At 41.6% G+C, this 22,805-nt stretch overlaps 1 protein-coding gene across 3 annotated transcripts in view; it reads right to left on the bottom strand.

The window, feature by feature from the left end:
- Positions 1-22,805, bottom strand: part of LOC140908873 (N-acetylated-alpha-linked acidic dipeptidase 2) — a 55,364-nt gene that overhangs the window by 21,202 nt on the left and 11,357 nt on the right. For 2 of the 3 annotated variants that reach the window (XM_073336829.1, XM_073336839.2), the window contains exons 7-14: positions 22,303-22,396; positions 21,688-21,786; positions 15,652-15,737; positions 14,716-14,835; positions 14,143-14,225; positions 11,137-11,200; positions 8,187-8,254; positions 1,981-2,072 (exon numbers count right to left, since the gene is read on the bottom strand). In XM_073336829.1, the coding sequence (XP_073192930.1) occupies positions 1,981-2,072; positions 8,187-8,254; positions 11,137-11,200; positions 14,143-14,225; positions 14,716-14,835; positions 15,652-15,737; positions 21,688-21,786; positions 22,303-22,396 (706 nt within the window). The remainder of the gene's footprint in view (positions 1-1,980; positions 2,073-8,186; positions 8,255-11,136; positions 11,201-14,142; positions 14,226-14,715; positions 14,836-15,651; positions 15,738-21,687; positions 21,787-22,302; positions 22,397-22,805) is intronic. The other variant, XM_073336848.1, reaches the window with a different exon arrangement.

Genomic DNA, 22,805 nt, shown 5'->3' with positions numbered 1-22,805 from the left:
GTACTTGTGGCACCTTAGAGACTAACCAATTTATTTGAGCATAAGCTTTCGTGAGCTACAGCTCACTTCCATTCCCAGTCTCTATTCAAGCCTAAGTTAATTGTATCCAATTTGCAAATTAATTCCAATTCAGCAGTCTCTCATTGGAGTCTGTTTTTGAAGTTTTTTTGTTGAAGGATAGTCACTTTGAGATCAGAAATCGAGTGACCAGAGAGATTGAAGTGTTCTCCGACTGGTTTTTGAATGTTATAATTCTTGACATCTGATTTGTGTCCATTTATTCTTTTACGTAGAGACTGTCCAGTTTGACCAATGTACATTGCAGAGGGGCATTGCTGGCACATGATGGGCTACATCGCATTGGTGGATGTGCAGGTGAATGAGCCTTTGATAGTGTGGCTGATGTTATTAGGCCCTGTGATGGTGTCCCCTGAGTAGATATGTGGGCACAGTTGGCAACGGGCTTTGTTGCAAGGATAGGTTCCTGAATTAGTGGTTCTGTTGTGTGGTATGTGGTTGCTGGCGAGTATTCGCCTCAGGTTGGGGGGCTGTCTGTAGGCAAGGACTGGCCTGTCTCCCAAGATCTGTGAAAGTGATGGGTCATCCTTCAGGATAGGTTGTAGATCCTTGATAATGCGTTGGAGGGGTTTTAGTTGGGGGCTGAAGGTGATGGCTAGTGGCGTTCTGTTTTTTTCTTTGTTAGGCCTGTCCTGTAATGGCCCACCTTGATTATCATACACATTGTAAGCAGAGGTTTCAGAGTAACAGCCATGTTAGTCTGTATTCGCAGAAAGAAAAGGAGTACTTGTGGCACCTTAGAGACTAACCAATTTATTTGAGCATAAGCTTTCATGAGCTATAGCTCACTTCATTGGATGTAAGGAGAGTGATCACTTTAGATAAGCTATTATCAGCAGGAGAGTGGGGTTGGGGGAGAGAAAACCTTTTGTAGTGATAAACACCCATTTTTTCATGGTTTGTGTGTATAAAAACATCTTCTGTATTTTCCACAGTATCCATCCGATGAAGTGAGCTGTAGCTCACGAAAGCTTATGCTCAAATAAATTGGTTAGTCTCTAAGGTGCCACAAGTCCTCCTTTTCTTTTTTTAAATTTCAGACTAACACGGCTGTTACTCTGAAACACACAAGTATATGGAGGAGGGGAGAAGCATGGCATTCTGGATTGGATTTGTTTATTTGTACATGTACATGCTTTTAGGAAATTAAATCTAATAAAGGCCAGCTCCTCAAATGGTTGTAGCTCCATTGAAGCCAATAAAACCATATGTATCAGCCGAGGATCTGCTCAGGAAGTCTGATCCTAGTGCTTACTTAGGTGAGAAACCTCACTGAATTCATGTGAGCAGGGGCTACAGAATTGGGGCAACAGACTTGGGAAACTTGAATCAAGTAACATTAGGGGCTAAATTCCATTTACCTTACTGACATAATTAGTCCCATCTTGTGAGTAAGGATTTAGCCTTGGCAGGCAGGAGCATGTAAACAACTGTATAGTTTCCACGGGGATGTTTTAATTTAGATAGCAACATTTACTGTAGATCACCTTGCATATTTAAAGGCATTTAAGTACACATTTGTATATATATAGTAGGTCATGGCCTTTTATAGTCAACTGCATCAAAAAAGAAAGAACAACCCTCCTTCTTAACTACTGTGGTAGTTTCTTTTAACAAAACATTTGTTTATCCTAACAAGAATACAGCACTAGATTGTTTTCCGAAGTGTTATTAACAGGACATTTAAACTTTTGTTTACCAATTGGCATAGGTACCGCCAATGTGGGTTTGTAAAAACATTTCCTAAAGTCATCGATACTGCTAGCTACTCACCTGCTACTAGGCACTTTTGTATGATCACTATCAATGGCAACGATGCTTTTAAAAACAACACAGAGTGATGCATTTGAAACACTGACTTGAGGGAAGGGGAAAAAAACACACACAGTTTCATAAACTTGCCTGGGATGACTTTTACTTTCTGTTGAGGGGTCCTTTTCAAGCCAACTCTCATAGAGAGACTTGCCTTCGTAACCCTCATCAGGGCTTGCAATCTGGGGAGGCAAAGCACATGCTCGTAATGGAAGTGTTTCCGCTTCCAGTTGAACTTTATCAGAAGAAGATGCATACTGTTAATCTGCATTATTCTTGATCTCAAATGTTAACAAATATGTGGCTTTACGCATGTCATTTACAATCTATGGGTCCCGATCCTGAGCTGCGTACATCCCGCACTTGGAACAACTTGAAGGAGCAGGGCTTCCTGGCACCAGCCATATGCTGGGGCTGGCCAGAGCACAGTCTAGTCACTGGTGTAAATTAGAGCAGTGCTGAGGGTTGCTCTGACTTATGCCCATTGGACTATGGCCTTTAGGGATGCTCTGAGTGGCAGCCTGGGATGCCCCAACCACACTCCTTTCCCCTTGGGAATGCCCTCTCTGCTAGGAGCGGGGAGACAACAGCCCTAGCCCACTCAAGGTTCTCCCTAGCCAGGGACGATATTCTCCCCACACAGGTTGAGCCTGCATTACAGGTGCTTTGTGGTACTGGAGGAGTGAAAAGCAGATGCACTGGAAGGCAGGATCTGGACCATAATAATAATAATTTATATAAGGGAAGTGCCTTGAAGTCTTGACTGAGATCAGGGCTCCATTGTGCATAGTAAGAGATAGTCCCTACCTCAGAGTATCTGGAATCTAAATAGACAAGACTGGCAAAGTCTGCGTTATTATCCCCATTATACAGAGGGGGAACTGAGAGATTTTATTCAATGACTTGCCCAAGGTCAAACAGGGTATGCATGGCAGAGCTGCGACTTGAACCCAGGTCCCCAACCATCAGACTGTCCTTCAAGAGGGAGGACTGAAGATAATCTTGTCCATTTCAATACCTTTCCAAAACCAAAGAGATTTGACAAGCAAAGCTTGCAAAAGCAGCCTGAACTCATTTCCCTGGAAAGCTGGAGATTTCACAAACACAAGAACTACAAAGCTGGGAGTGAACTGTTTCAGAATATTGGAGGGGGTCACTTTCTGCACTGAATAGCTATAGCTATAAAGATATACACTCCAAACTGAAAATCTTTAGGGTTCTGACCTCTGAGATTATGTCTGAAGCTAGCAGAAAAACAAGCTTGTGAAATAACTGCCTGGCTGCTATCACTACCCAAGCACTTTGGTCAGGTTTGGGGGCTAAACTCAAAATGAGAACTCAGCAGGAGCAAGCTGAACTCTACAGTGAAGTGCTCCGTGCTCCAGTACAGACTTTATCCTGACATTATCGGCCAAACCATTACCAGGTAACGTAAAAACCATTTTTTCGTCTTTTCCATAGCACAGGAATAGCTTAATATAACCTAATGTTTGCAGTGGCTTAAATCCAATCCTAGGCACTCTCATACCTTCAGGGTTGATCTTACATAGTGCAGATGCCGAGTTTGGCAGATATAAACACAGGATAAAAAGTGACGAACAGGACAAGGGAACCCAATCCTGTATTAATGCAAGTGTTGCCAGTGGCTATTAAATTATTCCTGCCTTGCAGTAGGGCCAAAGAGAGAGGAGTAGCTAAGGATCTCAGTTCCATGCTGAGGATCATGCTTAAGCCCATCCCTCCTCAGAAATCTCTACCTCATGCACCACACTCCTCCTTATAACTTGCTCTCTTGGGTGTAAGGGAGATGGGATAAAGGGGCCTTAAGACTGATTTCAGCCCAGCGTAAAGGATTATGCCGAGTGCATCACCTTGCTTTTACCCATAGCCTCCACTCACAGCTGCACTAAAGTGCAACAACCTACCATACCCTGCTGTGCTTGGGGCTGGGGGGGAAGGATGGAGGGAAATTCAACCCTACACAGAGGGCCAGCACCAGACATAGGTTCCACTTCAACCCTTGTTTTGAAGGATTAGTGGAGACTGCAGAGGTGCAAAGGTTTTGTGCTGTCCCCCTGCATAGGATAGTATTTCAATCCAGGCAAGGACTTGTTGAATCAGGGCCTTGTGGTACATTTTCTTGCTTCGCAATTATTTCCTCAAAGCAATGACATTTTAATTAGCATTTCAACACTAATGAACCTAGTCCTATGCATCCCAATGGTCTATACTTTTGTGGAAAGCTTTCATTGAGTCAATTTTCCAATCACTACTGAAGTTGCTCCTTTATAGCTCAAAGGGAGCTACATGCACTATTATCGAAAGGACAGAAGATCTCTTAGTCTCTCATTGAAATAAATGAGGTCACTATTTGAGATAAATTAAGATAACAAAAATAAAAGATTGGTATTTAAAAAAGGTATAAATTGAGCAGCTTTTTGCAATCTTTAATTTCTAAGGATAACTAGGAGGTAGGTTGTCTGTGCTTGTTCTCTGAATTTCATAGAATCATAAAAATGTAGGGCTGGAAGGGACCTCAAGAAATCAGCAAATCCAGCCCCCTGAGCTGATGCAGGGCCAAGTAAACCTAGCCCATCCCCAACGGGTCTTTGTCCAACCTGTTCATAAAAACCTCCAATGAACAGCATTCCATATTCTCCCTTGGAAGCCTATTCCAAAGTTTAATTAACCTGATAGATCGAAAGTCATTCCTACTATGTAACCTAAATCTCCCTTGCTGAAGATTAAGCCCATTACTTCTTGTCCTACTTTCACTGGACATGGAGGACAACTGAAGAACATATCTCAAGACTGTTATCAGATCTCCCCACTCATTCTTCTTTTCTCAAGACTAGGCATACTCAGTATTTTTAATCTTTTCTGACAGGTCAGCCTTTCTAAATCTCATCACTTTTGTGCTCTCCTCTGGACTGTCTCCAATTTGTCCACATCTTCCCTAAAGTGTGACACAAGGACTGCAGAGCCTGCCCAAAAGTGGGCCCCTCCCTGCTCCTCCTCTTCCTCCCAAGCCCCACCCTCAACCAAGCCAGAAGCTAGAGCAGGCTGGGAGCTGTGGACCCAGGGCAGGAGGGTCTGTGGATCCCCACAACTGCCTGCGCGCCATGCACGACTGTTACCTGGACCCGGCTCTGTCTGGGGGACCACAGCCTGGCCATGGTAAGAGCCACAATGGCAGCTGTGGGAAGCCACGCCATGGATCCTCCACTTGCCCGGGGTGAGGAGGTCAAGAGCAGCCCCCGGCCCCTGTCCATATTCATCCCCCTCCCCCTGCCCAGGGCAGAAAGGTCTACGGCGCAGCTCCCCACCTCTACCCATGAGGCTCTTACCATGTCCAGGCTGCTGTGGGGATCCATGGATCCTCCTGCCCTGGGGTTGGAGGGTGAAAGGGAGGGCAGGGACATGGGCTGGTGGCTGCTCTCAACCCTCCCACCCCAGTCTGGTGGAGGGTCCATGGCGTAGCGCCCCACCACTGTCCGGGCTCCATGGCTGGGCTCCAGCTGCCGGCCTGACTGGGAGGGGCAAGGCACATGCTGAAAAGTGGGAAGGCCGTGGCCCCTGGTCGCCCCTATTCCATTGCCCTGGGTGTGACGCCTGGAATTGGACACAGTACTCCATCTGAGGCCTCACCGGTGCTGAGCAGAGTGGGACAATTACATCCTGTGTCGTACATATGTCATGCCTGTTAAAACTCCCCAGAGTAATATTAACCTTTTTCACAACTGCATCACACTGTTGGCTTATATTCAATTTGTGATTCATTATAACCCCCCCAGATATTTTTCAGCAGTACTACTGCCTAGCCAGTTATTCCACCCCATTCTTGCTGCCTCCATGCCCTACTGCCTTAAGAGCTCTTCAGGACGGAGATGCTGAGCCCTTAACTGTGACCGTAATGCTAGCAAAGGAATGCAGAGCTCAAAATTGCCAGTGAACTGAAAAATCCATTATTCACACAGCTTTACTCGTGGCCACTGGTGGACATTAATGAGCCTCCACCACTTTAAATGAAGATCTTAAAATACATCTGGAAGAAGAGGAGAAGTCCTAAATGAGCATGTAGGCGAAGTGCCTCTGTGCATCTGGTTATAGGACTGTCTATGGCTCTTTGACCTTTGTAAAGATGTAATGGGCTCAAGCCTCGTCGTTTGTTGATTTTCACCAGTCCTGCAGTTAGAAGAATGAAGAAGTGAAAATGTGGCTCTCCACAAGCTACACAAGTTTTTGGCCAGTCCCTCCCTAAGGAATTTAGGAAGGTGAATAACTGCATTAGAAAAAAAAACAGTCACTTCCAGGACATAAAAAGACAACTGCTTTCCTTAGGGTCCGATGAACAGCTTTATTTGCACTGGAGGAATAAATACATCAAGCATCATAATCTTCCGTATCCTCGAGAAGGGTGAGGACATTCTCCAGTTTACTTCGACAAAGCAATCAGAAACAGAGAGAAATAGGAGATGAGCCATTAGATTACCTCGGGGATGGAGACAGCAGAACAGAACAAAAACTGGGGAAACTGCTCTTTGAATGAAGACAAAAAGCAGAGAGAGGAAAAGAATCAGAATAAAGTTGTGTCTTTTATCTACAAACTAATACAAAAAAGAAACCCAGATCATTCCAAGACTGACTTCAAACATGTCAGAGAATAGACAGGGCTTTTCAATGACAATAAATGCATCCCCATGATAAATGAAGTAGTGGAAAACATGAATGAATATAACATAGTACTGGGAATTCCTTGATACCGAGAGAGCATTCAATTACTGAGTGCTCCTGAGGCCCTTCCTTGTTCTATGCTACACTTATGTATTATTCAAACTCTTAACAGAGGGGCTTTTTCCAAAAAAGGCATGCTCAGGCCTCTCAACCATCTGATGGTATTTAGTTGGAAGTTACCTGGCTAAACACAGATGCCTAACTTAAGGTGTGACGTAAAATGGTGGAGGCATCACTAACAATGTTTTTCACTCAAAGCATTTTTGGTCTGTTTCTCTTCACAGATGGCTCCCTGGGTGAATGAGGAAAGGGAGGAATCCTAATCTGTTTCTTTCAGCAGTAGGAGTGTTTGCAAGTGAAACAGCCTTTCCTTCATTGTGTGAAGTGTTACTGCTGTGCTGATAATCTCACAAACATTTCCCTTTCCTCCTCAAAAGAGAGAGAGGAAAAAAAACCAGGAAGAGGTGAAAAGGGAGGGGAACGCACAAGTAGGAAACACAAAGTTGAAACAGTTGAAGATGAAGAAGCACATAGTCTAGAAACCTTGTGCACTATTTTGTGCATAAAGGAGTATGATTTACGCTTGAGAACAACCCAGACTAGGAAGAGTCTTTCATAGCAGGGGACACTAGAAATCTCAGTGGGGGTCAACTTTTTGTGTCTGTGCCAATAGATGACATCCACTGCAGGGACCAATGAGTGGGTGATCTCAGTCCAGTTCCCAGTGAACAGATGTCGAGCAGAAATGTCAACGACTGGAGATGGAAAGTGAATTAACCTATCTGTCTCTGGAGGTGGTTCAAGATGAGGCACTTTGGTGATAAACTCCACTATTCACAAGCCCAGAATTCATACAAAAGACACTTGTATGGCAAGATGAAGCTTGCTCTATATATTTGAAAACTGTCAGTTCTCATTCTTAAATGAGTAGAATGAATTCTCCTGAAGAGCCACATTTTATATGCATTCAAGGAGAAGCAGCATCCTTTAATGTGCCTGCCATCTACAGTAACAGAAGATCTAATGAGCATTACTAAGAAAGAAAGAGAAAACGATAGCGATCTGGGACATCATTTGTACAAATTGGGTATATCTGACCCATTGGAAGAACAATTTAATCCTTTGATAAATACTGAGGTATTTTGGAGGGGGAATGAGAAGAGATTTAGGGGGATAAGATGAAGAGTAAGGAGGGCACCAAGCCAATTTCTTTTAAATCTTTTCCATTTTCAGGATTTCTTTTTAAATACCATTTTTAATTCCTTCCAGCTTCCTGTCCACTTGTCCAATAACTTAGCTTTTAGTGGGTTGACTATCTTATTCTTGGTGTTTTAAAAATATACACTGTAATATAGTTTTGTTTGCTTCAGTAATACTCTTGATCCTTCATAGACCACTGAAGAGCAACTGTGGGCCTGGATCATCTCCTAATGAATGGAAGATTTGCCATTGACGTCAAGGGGAGTAGGATCAGTGCCTCTGCAGGCTACAAACTAATCTGCAGTAAGTTTGTGACTTCAGTTATCAGAAAGTCATATGTAGCAAACACTTCGCTTTTGTACCTCTTCTGTCAGATTATACACCAATTTGTAGAGAAGGGGGCTGCAGTCAACTCTTAAAGTGTAGTTGCCTGAAAACCAAACACAGACAGGGAAATCTTTTTATACATGGCTTTGACTCCCTGCTAATGGACCAAACCCTGCTGTTCTCACCTGGGCAAAGCTCTCATTGACTCCAAGAGGAGTTTTAGCTAAGTAAGGACTGCAGGTCTTGGCGCAAAGCAATTACAAATACAGATTGTTTAGTTAGATTTACAATACATAAAGCACTTCTCCTAAACGCATCTTTGTCACAGATTCCAAATACAATCATAAAAATTAGACCTGGCATTGAGCCTCAAGCTCAACCCACCTCCCCCCAAAAAAAATTACGCCCTCACCACATATACCAACCCCATTCGGTTCTTTCCCTAAAGCCTATGTAAACAGATGCACCCTGCAATGTGCCCTGAAAATCAGCAGATCTGTGCTATTTTGGATTGGGAGGAGGGAAAGCAAGTTCCAGTGTGGAAGTCCCCTCACAGAAGAAATCCTGCCAGCAGCTGCTTTTCTCCTATAATGAGGGATTTAGCTTCTGTCTTATAATGAATGCCTTTGCTGACCGCAACTATAGCAGTGAGATATTAGGAGAGAGACCAGCTCTCAAGTAAGCGATCCCCAGACCTTTTAGAGCTTTATATGTAAAAATTAAGACCCTAAACTTCATCCAGAAAACAGCAGTGCTCTGCAATCTGCATTGGCTGCTTGTCGTGTGCTTGCCACAAAATGCACTGCCTAACAAGCAGGTGTCTGCTCCCATATTCTGCACCACTGTTAGTTTGCAAGTTGATTTAAGTGAAGATAGAACATACTACAGCAAGCCAGTATTCAGGTGACAAAGGCATAGATTATGGCAGCAAGGTCCACAGCCAAAAGAAACTGTCACTATCTTCTAACCAGACAAAAGCGCAAAACGGCCTTCCTAGAAAATGTTAGATGATCATCTAACATCAGCTGAGAGAATCCAATCATACCCACAGACAGTAAACTCTAGCAACAAATGGTGGGTACATAGGGATATATAACAACTCTGCTGTATCTGATAGTTTATGTTTTGTTAGAACTGTTAGCAGATTTTGGTAATATTTTAGAGCAGTTTATTGTTTCTGGCTGAACAGACAAATGAGATTCACATTAAAACTAGTCAGACAACTACAATAATGTAATAATGGAAAAGAACCCGGGGTTACATTAGCTAGCATAGCCAAGGAGTTTGTGTATCTAGCCATTGGAAATTAGATGCAAGGCAACATTCGCAAAGGACACCAACCATTTTCTGTGTGAAAGGACAATGAATAAGATAAATGTGCTGTACTGAACTTGGCATAGTGCAGAACGTACCGTGATGTACTAACTGATTCCTCCGAGGAATATAGATGCTATCATACCATGGGGGATTCAAATGCCTGGTGTCAGGGGAAAGAGGGCTAATGCACTTAAAACAGTGCACTGAAGCGTGGCACCAGTTTTGTTTATTATAGGTTTCACAATGCTTTACTTTCATATTTCGCTTAGATATGTAAACAAAGGCACCACTGCATAATCAAGATTTGGAAGCAAATTGGCACTGCAACAGCATGCTGGCTCCAAATCATCTCCAATAGATGTGTTACAATACACACTGTGAATATGAAGTAGCTGATAAAGCTATTATTTCAGCAGCAAGATCTTCTGTAGGCGTGAAATATAGGCTAAAAGTCTGCTCTACTTTTACACAGCATGTAGGCTGTGTAATTGAAGGAACAGCTCTGATTTCCGCCCCCATCCCCGATTCTTACTGAGCATTTAGAAAGCAGATTTTGTTTTTGTTTCCAGTCATTGTGTGATGAAAAGAATTCTCTGCTGACCCAAACAAAACTGAGCTATTAAACATTCATGGTGAAACCTACTTCACTCATGCAAAGAAACCAGAGTAACTGGGGTTTACATGGACAAAGTTTAGATAGAATGTGGCACCCTCTAACAAAATGAGGCCACGGTGCAGCACAGCACCCACTCTCCCCTGGCTGCTACCCCGGGGATGGAATGGTCGCTGCATCCCCAACAATAATCACTGGTGTCACTGAACACTGGGATGTGATGGGGGTACTGACGTCATCACCTTGACTTAGATCACGTGGCGGGAAATAAAGTCCAGTTTCTTACCAGCATTCCTGTGCCAGAATCTTAATACGTCATCTGCAGCACTTGAGTGGTGAGGTAGGGCCAGCTGAACCATGCAGCTGTGGATCACTCCCCCTCTGGGCCACTCTCAACCTCCTCTTGTTGCTGGCATGGAGAGCCCACCCCAGTGCACACAGCCTATGCAAGGGCTCTCCTGGCTCATCTCTGCACAGACAGAACACGTGGCATAGCTCATGGCAGGGGTCTGTGGCCACAGGGTGAACTCCATCCCCAGTGAACTCAAAGCTTAAAGCGATAACATGAGTTGTCTTGTGATACTACAGTACTGTACCATGAGACATTATACCATAACTCCATTGAGTAAAAGGAGTCAGTCTGGTACAGTGAACATTGTCTTCCATAAACTACATAGCAAACTGGATATCAAACCAAACGTAGTGATGAAATAGATTAAAACCAAGTTAAACTGCTGAACTCATTAAAATATCAATATTAAGCCCTGACCTTTTCAGGAGACATATTTAAGGTATATTTCTATAATCACCTGCCTTTGGCGTAAAGATCTCTCCCCGAGTACATAGCTCATGATGGTGCTATTTGCTGTGGGAAAATAGTATGAGAACCGAGTTGGATTCTCTCTCCACTCTCCTCTAAACTTGCCTCTGCCCTGTGCATTCTCAATATCCTGTTATGTACCTTGCATCACAAATCCTTGATGCAGTAATAAATATGCAGCAAAATGTTAACCTACATCTAGGAAGCCAATAGACAAAAAAATTATTAGACACACCTTCTATAGAAGAATCTGTGTTGATGTAAGCAACGGCTCGTTCCTGAAGAACTTTAGCATTCTCCTGTAGTTGTGAAAAGGGAAACATGTTTACTTTACTGATAATATGTGATCATGCAACATTAATACTATAAAAAACAAAGGGGTTCTGGATCAGTCCAGGTGAGAGGTACTATATAAATGCCTAACTATAGTAATGAATAAGATTGGCCAGTGGTCAGGGAGCGTGAAATTCAGCTGTGCTAGCTGTGGTGTTTTTAAAGTTGATCTTCAAACCATTCATGAAATATTAGAGGTGCCAGCTGCACCTCCATCAGAAAGAAGATGCGGGGCTGAGGCTATTGGTGGTATTACTATAATTGCATGGTGTCACCACAGGACAGAATTAAGCCGGTATGGGTGCCTTAATTGTGCATTTCCATCGCTTGACTTGTCCGGATTTCTTTCAAGATTAAGATTAATTCTGAATTTTGTGGGTTTGCAACACTTGGTTTCGGGATAATTACAATATCCCTCTCCTGTGTCTTACCCTGAATTACTGATATGGGCTCTCAGCCTTAACTCCATTTTAACTAGAGCTGCTGAAATTTTGAATTTCCGTTCCACAGGAAACTCTTACATTAAAAAAAAAAAAAAACACACACACACACACACAATCTGAATTGGAATGAAAAGACAAAAGGTTGAAGTTTCACAAAAAAAAATTTGTTTCAAGTAAATCAAAATGTTTCATTCTCATTTTGACTATTTAAATGTCGCTATTTTTATTTTACAAATTGGTAATTGGTTTTGAAATTGGTATTCTGATTGTAAGTGGTGATTTGGTACTCAGTATTCTACTTGGTTTTATAATTGGTACTTGGCTTTGTCAATTGATATTCTATCTTTTTTTCTTTTGGTAATCATTCTATTTGGTAATTTTCTACTGTAAAGTAGTATAGTATACAAATGATATAAGAATCAAATGTAAAAATAAATATATTATAAAATAAATGATCTGATGGAGGATTTCCCCAATGGTGTGTGTGTGTGTGTGTCTGAGAGAGAGACAAAGTGTCTGTATAAAAAGAGAAAGAAAGGGAAGGCCTGAGCATGTATATATATTCACTAGCCACTTGATTTGAATGAATCACTTCATTTATGAACAGATGTTTCCATAACTAGGGGGTACTGATACATTTTTGGATATTGTGTTCACAACCCTCACCTAATGAGCAAAGGGTTAGTTTTCCTCAAGACTCAGTGGATGAAAGATTGTCCAGGTAAATGACTGCAGAGGATCTTTAATGTGAGCATTGACTAGCATATCTAGAGTCAGAGTCTAATCCAGGATTCAGAGGGAGAGAATGGATGGCACCAAAATGAAGCTAAAAGGCAATGAACTAGAGACACTGGGGCTAAAGTCTGAGAGGTTGTTAGGGTCCAGAGATTCAGTATAACTCTGCCATTGGGTGAACAATGGATAACTGGGTATTAAATTATCAAACCCAAAGTACCTTAGCACAATGATTCACAAAAAGAAATTCTATTATATGCCTGCAGAAACAGACGTGCTTGATGAGAATTGGTGTTTTTTAAATGTTTTACATTCACTGGAGCTCAGTCCTGTTAGCTATGAGTTTTTATGCTTCTTACTGCTGGAGTTTAGTTGGGATGAATATTTACTCCCCAGAGTTTAGTTTTCCTCGAGTCAATTGGTGTTACACTTAAATTTTGGTTTTCTTGTTAGTGACAAAACTTCCTCTGCATTAAGCAGAGTGGGCAGGTGAGTCTATTTCAGTTGAATATTGGAAAATGTACTTGTGAAAGAAGTTCAAGGGCAGTGGGAGCCTCAAATTTGCCATCAAACAGGGAAACAGGATTCCTTTGGACATTAGGAATAAACATTGTCCATTGTCATTTGTCACAGTATTCTATGGTTTTTGGTTTTGTTCCAATGGCAGCGCAGGGGGATGGGCTAGATAACCTCTGGAGGTCCCTGCTAGCTGTACATTTCTATGATTCTATGAATGTAGGCACATGAATTTAAATGTTATACAGCAGCATAAAATAGAATATAGTTTTTTAAATGAAAAGTTATTTTGAAACAAAAAAAATATCAAAATGTCTCTAAATAAATTGTTTCAAAATGAAATTTCATCAAAATCAAAATTTTCCCTGCCCACCATTTTTGATTTCAACAAACCAACATTTTCCAATGGAGAAAATTTTCCACTCTAATTTTAACCTCGGGTTTGTCAGTGAGTTAAGATAAATTTTGATTAAGTCCTATATTTCTTAGTAGGACTGACCAATCCACTTGCAGCATAAGAACTGAGGGCCAGATTGCCTCGCTCATGGTGAACCCCTATGAAGAGTGAAGTGGGAGGAAAACTCCATAGATTCCCCTCTCTCTGCTGGAGAGATGTGGGGAAACTCAGAGTCAGGCAGTCTGGGCTCCCACAACTGAATTAGCTCTGGGACTAGCACCCAAATCTCTGGGACCCACAGGAGGCAAAAGCCATCCACAAAAAGATATCTGGCCCCTTTCCTTTGCAAAGGAGAGTTGAATTCTACAGGCAGAGGGCTCTGTGGATGTCTGTGGATCACCAGGGCATGATCTAACTTTCAATTTGTAGAGGCCATTTGGTTTGCTGAAGAAACAGATTTTCAAGCAGGACAGCAATTTACCATACTCTTCCTTGGTGTATTTGATTCAAAGCCGACAGTCCTGTGGTTTTTAAATCTTAAGAGGAGCTAGTGCACGCAGACCATTGTTATTAGTTAGTTAGCATTTATATTAGGGTAGTGTCCAGGAGCCCCAGTTAGGACCCTGCTGTGCTACAAACAACTGCGCCCTGATCCTACAATGGGCTCTGTATAGACAGACCCCCCTGAATCTGCATGGAGCTCCATTAATTTAAATGGGGTCTGTCCACATAGACTCCATTGCAGGATTAGGCCATATAGGCAGACATAGGCCTGGACATGTTCATCCGTCATGCTTTTGTACTATTCTTTATTTACCTCAGCCCACTCTGTGGAACCTAATAGTCCAAATTCTTCTGCATCCCAGCTAGCAAAAATAATAGTTCTTTTAGGTCTCCAACCTGTAATACATAGTAGAATTTGACTTAAAAGAGAAAAATTGTAATAGAGACTGCCACAGTTGACTGAGTCACTTAAATAAAAATTAGTACATCATGGAAAATGATGTATAATATGTACCAGTGAAATTTTTTCACCCCAAATTCCGCAGATTAGCACATCCACTGCAATATTTTTATTGTAAAGAAAAAACTCTCAGAGCACATAACATTACACAGGCAAGGACAGCAGAAATTCAAGCAACTCACATCATATGTGATGTTAAGCTCATTGCAGATATATATGTTTAGGAGCTCCCCCAGTTCCTCACTCACATGCACGTGCACACACATATAAGAAGTTGCAATGCCTATTATGTGAAATTCAACCCTATGCATAGGGCAAAAATAAAGTCTATGCATCTGCTTACTGGTAAATTCCACGCAATTTATCAAAATAGTGTTTTTCATAGCACTTGTGTTTCGTCTTCTCCATTTATAATGAATAAGTTACCTTCCATTGCCATTTTGCCGAAACTCCGAGCAACTTCTTGAAGAACAGCTGTGCCAGTGGTTGGATCAATCCCACCAAATACCCAGGAGTCTCTATGTCCTCCCAGAATAATATATCTGTCTGGAAACAAAGATACAGAATCAGTCTTTAATTCGGAATACACTTGGGGTACCTATAATTCAGTCTTTCCCTTTAACCTCATTTCCCACCTTCCGAAACCACAATGAAAACTAATTTCAGTGTTTTAAAAAGCCCAGCCTATTAGCCCTGCTGACCTTGTTGCAGTTTACAATCTGACACAAAAATGCTTTTTTATTTTTTTTTTCCGGTTTACAACCTTTGTACCTACATAGACTTGTTTTAAGAATCTTTTCATCCCTTATCTTGGAACCACTGTTAGAATAAAATTACCCGGATCTGTTTGCTCAATGACGATTTGAGCAATTTTAGACTCTGTGCTTTTGAGATGGAACCCAGATGTAGAATTCAAATCAGAACACAGAATTAAATACCAACTACCCCAAAGTTTGTATCCAGGGTTTCAATTTAGGCCACTATAAAGACACAAGCAGCTGAGAAATGTGGATCTAGACCTTGGTTCATATCCTGAATCTCCAAAGTTCAGGATGTTGTGGGATCCAGCACTTTGTTCAGCTCATCACTTTGTGTTGCACTAGAATATGCTGGTGTAAGACTGTATGAATGATGTGCTAGAGACCCTATAGAAAATGAGATATCTTGTGCAAGGCTGTCCCAGTGAGCTGTTTATTGTAGCATTCTTATGTACCACTTATAGATTTCTTTGCAGGAACACTGTGAAGGGAGGGACAAGATGACCTAGTAAGTCTTTTCCAGTTTCAAATTCTATCTGATTATCTCTGAAAAGCTAAACCTCATGCCACCTAAGAACATCTTCACCAAATGCAAAAAGCTCACCTGGTTCCTCTGCTCCACTGATAGTGCCGATAACATTGTAAATTCGTGTTACTTTGTTGTGAGTGTGGACATGCATTCTGACCTTTCTGAAACAAAAGCAAAATGAAGTCGTGATCCATGACTTGAGGAGGCATTTGCTAGGGTTGGAACTGTGATAGATGAACCAATTTTAAACATGTTTTACAAACACAGTTAGAACAAGCTCTTGTACATTTACAATAGCCATTTAAACACCATAGTGGAATGAGGCTGGATTAGCATCCACAAAAGGGTTGGGTTGTAGCCTATCTCCATGTAGAGGGGATGAATTGTATTTCAATCACCCATTTAGTTCCCCAAAATAAATGGAGTTTTTGCAGCGAGGAATGAATTAGGCCAAGGTAAGAAAAAATATGTTTAGATATTTATGATTCTCTTAATGGCGAAATTAATGAGAGGACTAGTTACCATTGTCAAACTCTCAAGAAAACACCAATTGAAACTTAAAATATAAAAGTTGAGAACACAGTCTATGTGTACAATTTTATCGTTAAAGCTTTAAGATTATAATCCAGCAACACTGGTCAACCAATTCGCAGCTACTTGCTATGTGACCTTGGCAAACATCTCAACTTCTGTATAATAGGAATAATGAAACCTTATCTCTGTAATAAACTGTTTTGCAATCTATGAATGAAATTACTTATACATGGCCAATGTACTAAACATGATTATCAGTTTACAGGATCTATACCAGGGCTGTACAAGTTCCTTATTTTTATTTGAAACTGAAGGATGACAAGAAAAATTCCACCAAACACACCAATTCCTAAACTTTCAAAGTTCTTTATGAAATTTGTCACAATGGTTTCAAAGAGAGTCATGCCAATAATATCTCCTTGCAATACTTTTAAGATGGGGTAGATTAACAGCAGGCCCACAGATCATGCTAAAAACAAAAAGTAGTATCTGAAAGCATATTAAATTTTAGCCCAAACGATTGGACAATATTTAATTATGGGAATCTGTTTTTAAAAATTTCATAAGAACATGCTACTTTTCTTTATAGAAATATGATGAGTAAGTTTAATTATATGGTAACTGGAGAAACTGTCATTAAAATTGCATGAAACAACTGAACGGTGAAAACATTTGAATAAATTGAGTATTTCTCCAAGAACATTACAACAGCCGATCAAAGTGACCAAGCTTTGCCAGACCATTAAAAAATCATTCATTTATTAGAAACTCTGTAAAAGACAGGGAATATTCAGTCCTCTCTCTCTTTGTGAAACAAAACACACACTTGTCTGCCCTGGGCAAAAATCCAACGGGGTCTCATTTGAAGTTATTTTCTCAATGGCAAAGCTCTCTAGCTGTCAAAACCAACACCTTCTTCAGCACACCTAATCGATTTTTGCCCAGAAGAGAAGCTAAGCCCAAGGCCTTGAGCCTGCAAAGAGTTGGTGCACAAGTGCTTGCAGGGTCAGTGCCCTGAGCTTGTAGTACAGTGAAACCATGGGAGCCTAGAACCCTAGAACCCTAGAACCCTAGAACCCTAGAATCTCAGGGCGGGAAGGGACCCCAGGAGGTCACCTAGTCCCACCCCCTGCTCCAAGCAGGACCCATCCCCAACTAAATCATCCCAGCCAGGGCTTTGTCAAGCCTGACCTTAAAAACCTCTAAGGAAGGAGATTCTACCACCTCCCTAGGTAACGCATTCCAGTGTTTCACCACCCTCCTAGTGAAAAAGTTTTTCCTAATATCCAACCTAAACCTCCCCCACTGCAACTTGAGACCATTACTCCTCGTTCTGTCATCTTCCACCACTGAGAATAGTCTAGAGCCATCCTCTCTGGAACCACCTCTCAGGTAGTTGAAAGCAGCTATCAAATCCCCCCTCATTCTTCTCTTCTGCAGACTAAACAATCCCAGCTCCCTCAGCCTCTCCTCATAAGTCGTGTGTTCCAGACCCCTAATCATTTTTGTTGCCCTTCGCTGGACTCTCTCCAATTTATCCACATCCTTCTTGAAGTGTGGGGCCCAAAACTGGACACAGTACTCCAGATGAGGCCTCACCAGTGTCGAATAGAGGGGAACGATCACGTCCCTCGATCTGCTCGCTATGCCCCTACTTATACATCCCAAAATGCCATTGGCCTTCTTGGCAACAAGGGCACACCGCTGGCTCATATCCAGCTTCTTGTCCACTGTCACCCCTAGGTCCTTTTCCGCAGAACTGCTGCCTAGCCATTCGGTTCCTAGTGTGTAGCTGTGCATTGGGTTCTTCCGTCCTAAGTGCAGGACCCTGCACTTATCCTTATTGAACCTCATCAGATTTCTTTTGGCCCAATCCTCCAATTTGTCTAGGTCCCTCTGTCCTATCCCTGCCCTCCAGCGTACCTACCACTCCTCCCAGTTTAGTATCATCTGCAAATTTGCTGAGAGTGCAATCCACACCATCCTCCAGATCATTTATGAAGATATTGAACAAAACCGGCCCCAGGATCGACCCCTGGGGCACTCTACTTGACACCGGCTGCCAACTAGACATGGAGACAGTCTCCAAGAACTGACTTAAAAGGACACTATCAAGTAGGTTAGGGTGTCAAAAACCCCATGAATAAGTATGTCCTCAAGAAATGTGATTAGCAACTTAATACAAGTTTTGTTCATTTTCATATTGTTTTACCTCTCATTATACAGTTTATTGCTCTCCAGTGTGCTCAAAACATTTTGGATCAGATCCTCAAAGGCATTTAGGTGCCTAACTCCCACTGATTTCAATGGGAGATAAAAGCCTAAATATCTTATGGATCTAGGCTTTTGTCTGGAAGCGGTACTACCCCTTAAGGAATAGTCTGGCGCTTATAGCTGAAGCAAGTCTGGGTACTTTCAAGGATCCCTCTGCCGTAACCTGGCCTATTTAAACAGGAGGAGGAAACTAGAAGGCATGCAGCTTCAGAGAGCAGAAATGATATACTTAATGAAATATTACTGTTAACTGATTTGAAACAGTTGGGTGTAAGCATAGTAATAGCATGGACTCAGTGCATGTAGGGATATTGGCCACTGAGCTGGCAGACAAAGTGGCAAAAAATGCTGTCAAACACCAGTAAGCTGATTTAGCGATCCCTTTAAGAAAACTGGAATTTAAAAATCTAATTAAAAATAAGTTTAAGAGAGGAATGGAAGGAAATATGGGAAAAGAAACGGATGGAAAAATATTCCGTGAAATATTCCCAAGAGTTGAAAATGCTGATATACTCCACAGCCCTGAGAGAAAGAACGAAGTGGCTCTATTTAGAATTTTAACTGGCCATTGTGGCTTAGATAGTAATTTGTTACTAACAAACATAAAGATAGATAATGTGGGACATGCAAGATCCAGGAAACAATTGATTATCTCCTTTGGGAGTGTGAAGAATGTATCATCAAAAGGGAGTATTTATATGAAAAACTTTAAGGCCTCTAAGTATCAAAATTCTCACTGCGGTGCCTATTAAGAGCATCAGGAAAATGAGGCAATACAGCAATACAGCAATATTGCAACTCTTTAAAGAATATTGGAAAAGGTGAAAGACTGCTTCACAAGTGAGTCTGCTTTGTCATAAAACATCAGATGAAGAAGAAGGAGGAGTAGGCATGCAGATTGCAATGGGTCTTGGTCTTTCTCTTAGGGTCTCGGGGACTAGCGTGACCAGGCCCAGAGACTTTATTTGCTGACTCTCAGTTCAGGAGCTCTGAACCAGGGCGCCACAGTAAGGGCCTTATGAACTTTGTTAAGATTGCTCCTTCCCTGAGACCTTCTTAAAGGGGGCATCTGTTTTATTAGTTTGTTTTGGCTTCCCCTTGCTTGGATCCTTTACAGTCCCCTTTATCGCAAGTGTCAAATTTGTTCTGTTGACATTTTTGTTTGTATGCTTTCTAAATCTTCAGTAAGTTTTAACATACACCCGAAAAAAAAATCCAATTAATACTTCAATTTTTAAAATTTAAACATGTCCTTGCAGTGTTGGAAAAAACACATCATTATACCCTCCTGTTCATGATCTTTCAAACCACCTCCTGTCCCACTGGCAACGGAATACTGTACCTTTGTCAGTCAATGACAGCCACATGGCACATTACCATAGTAATGCATTTTTTAGCTTCATTTAATGCAGTTTAGTGGCTGGAAGCTAGGAAAAGGAAGCATCACCATGTGACCAGATAGGTCTCTGCAGACTATCAGCTCCATGGCCCATGGTTTGTGGCCCTCTCTGCTAGTGCCAGAGAGCCAGAAAATGAAACTGACCAGTTTTGTTTCACTACACAAGCTGAGTGAAGTATTAAGAGCAAATGTAACCCATGCACCTTCTTGGTGTGGTGTTCTGTCCCATCCAAGACCACTTAGAGAGAGTTAAAAAAATCTGCTCTACAGCCTTAGCTAAAAGCTACTTGACTTTTAGCTCATGCAGTAAAGGCTCATGCACTAAGCTCCAGAGATCACCGGTTCAATCCCACGCACCGATGACTGAGGTCTGTTGGCATTACACAAATACAGTATTGCAAACCCCAAGCATTCAAAAATCATAGGTCACAGCCCCAAAAATATGAGTAGATTTTTTTAAATTAGTATATTTTGGGTTCTTTTTATTTGTCTTCTTAGGTCCACATTTCCAAGCTTTGCTTTGAAACTAGGAAGGCTAGAAACTTTGGAGAATAGCTGATCTGTGGGCCCCAGTCACGCCCATACTCCATAGCTCTAACTCCAAGAGATTCTCATAGAAGGCTTCCATGGGACTCGGGAAAAGGTGAAGGCAAGTGAGCCACTGCAGAAGTTGTGCTCCCTTCAGAAACAGAAGGGTAGAAAAGGGCCCAGAAACAGAAAGGGTTTAAAACATTTGCTTTTCACTTGACAGTGGAAAAACAGTTAATAAAAAAGCTAGTTACAGTCGATCAGAGTTAAATTTTGAAAGTGTCAAGAAAGTGTAATAAAAGACCTGAGAAAGGAGATATGCATGGCCTCATTCAATGACTGTTGATGTCAATGGCAGTGTTCTCATAGTCACCGAGCAGGCCCATTGTTTTAACATTTTATCTTTAAATCCTAAAGATTCTCATCCAAACATACTGCTCATTTCAGAGGGAAGTTAGTTTCCCCTCTGTCATAAATATAAAGGGAAGGGTAAACCCCTTTAAAATCCCTCCTGGCCAGAGGAAAACTCCTCTCACCTGTAAAGGGTTAAGAAGCTAAAGGTAACCTCACTGGCACCTGACCAAAATGACCAATGAGGAGACAAGATACTTTCAAAAGCTGGGAGGAGGGAGAGAAACAAAGGGTCTCTGTCTATATGCTGTTTCTGCCAGGGATAGACCAGGAATGGAGTCTTAGAACTTTTAGTAAGTAATCTAGCTAGGTATGTGTTAGATTATGATTTCTTTAAATGGCTGAGAAAAGAATTGTGCTGAATAGAATAACTATTTCTGTCTGTGTATCTTTTTTGTAACTTAAGGTTTTGCCTAGAGGGATTCTCTATGTTTCGAATCTAATTACCCTATAAGGTATCTACCATCCTGATTTTACAGAGGGGATTTCTTTACTTCTATTTACTCCTATTTCTATTAAAAGTCTTCTTGTAAGAAAACTGAATGCTTTTTCATTGTTCTCAGATCCAGGGGTTTGGGTCTGTGGTCACCTATGCAAAATGGTGAGGCTTTTTACCAAACCTTGTCCAGGAAGTGGGGTGCAAGGTTTTGGGAAGTATTTGGGGGGAAAGATGTTTCCAAACAGCTCTTCCCCAGTAACCAGTATTTGTTTGGTGGTGGTAGTGGCCAATCCAAGGACAAAGGGTGGAATATTTTGTACCTTGGGGAAGTTTTGACCTAAGCTGGTAAAGATAAGCTTAGGAGGTTTTCATGCAGGTCCCCACATCTGTACCCTAGCGTTCAGAGTGGGGGAGGAACCTTGACACCCTCTAAGGTCCGAGATGTAATATTCTTCAGAATCCTACTCTGAAAGGTTTGGTTTGGTTTTTCAGTGATCAATAAATAGGCAAAAGGGCTCAAACAGACCTTATAGAATAGCTGCCTGCAAATCCAGGCCCAATGTTGTAAGACACATTGAGGTTTCCCCTCCAGCTATTGTCTGGTGCTGCAGGTCCTCCCAGGATGCTGTCAAGACAAACACAGTTGGCCAATTTGCTAAAAGTAGAAGTCTCCCCAGTGGAACAGCACACCTGAAAATGAGGTGTGAGGAAGGATTACAAAGCTCTAAAAGATTGTGTTGCACAAACTGTATGTGCAACCATTTACTGTTTGTTAAGAGGGCCTGTAAATTAGCATAAACCCTATTAAAAGTGCTTAGAAATTTCATAAGCTAAAATGAGTGTAGAGTTAAAGCAGAGAGACTAATAAAACAAACTCCCGGTCTTGTATCCCTTCCGTGGCAAATCTACAGAATACACTTGTGCTCCAATTTGTCTTTCAGTAAAAGACTCACAGCCAACAGTGGTTTGTAATTCTGTAGCGTATGTTGCTACTATTATATCTCTCTGTGTGTGTGTGTGTGCGTGCTACACAAAAGCAATAAAAAGGGCATCAATTTTACTATCTTTTAATGTAAAAAAGGCTTTTTGCAGTGTGCACACGAATACTGAAGCTAAATACAAAGGATTGAAGTTTACCTACCGTAATAATATTTCTGCATCATGATATCCAATGGGATGAACTGGGATTTTGGGAATTCCCACTCCCTCATCAACTTCAGACCTGAAGATGTATTCTGAGAAACCAAGAATATTCTGGAATATCAAACTTTGCTGTCCTCAGCACCTTGCCTTTTAATTGGAGTTGTTTGTGTAATAATTAAGAGTCCCACAGTCACATCTAGGATCAACGTATACTGATCCCTCCAGTCATCCAGCATCTTGTCACACATCAGGGATTAGTCCCACTGACTCCAGTGGCTACTGCTAGTTTTAATGCAGAAATTTCACTCCATATAAACAGAAGTTTGCAGTGTTTTTCTACCTGGCATTTATGATCAGCAAAGAAATATACATCCAAGCAAGGTTATTACTCCTCTTTGATGGTAGGCATTAATCCAGTTTCAACTAGTCCTCTTGAGAAACATAGTTCCTTGCAAATCTCAGTAAATCCTAATTCATTTCTACCGCATGGCCTATCCACAT

The sequence above is a fragment of the Lepidochelys kempii genome, chromosome 1, assembly GCF_965140285.1.
Source record: "Lepidochelys kempii isolate rLepKem1 chromosome 1, rLepKem1.hap1, whole genome shotgun sequence".
In the NCBI taxonomy this organism is placed as follows: Eukaryota; Metazoa; Chordata; order Testudines; family Cheloniidae; genus Lepidochelys; species Lepidochelys kempii.
The sequence above is the reverse complement of the archived record's forward strand: the minus strand, read 5'-3'. Positions and strand labels throughout refer to the sequence as shown.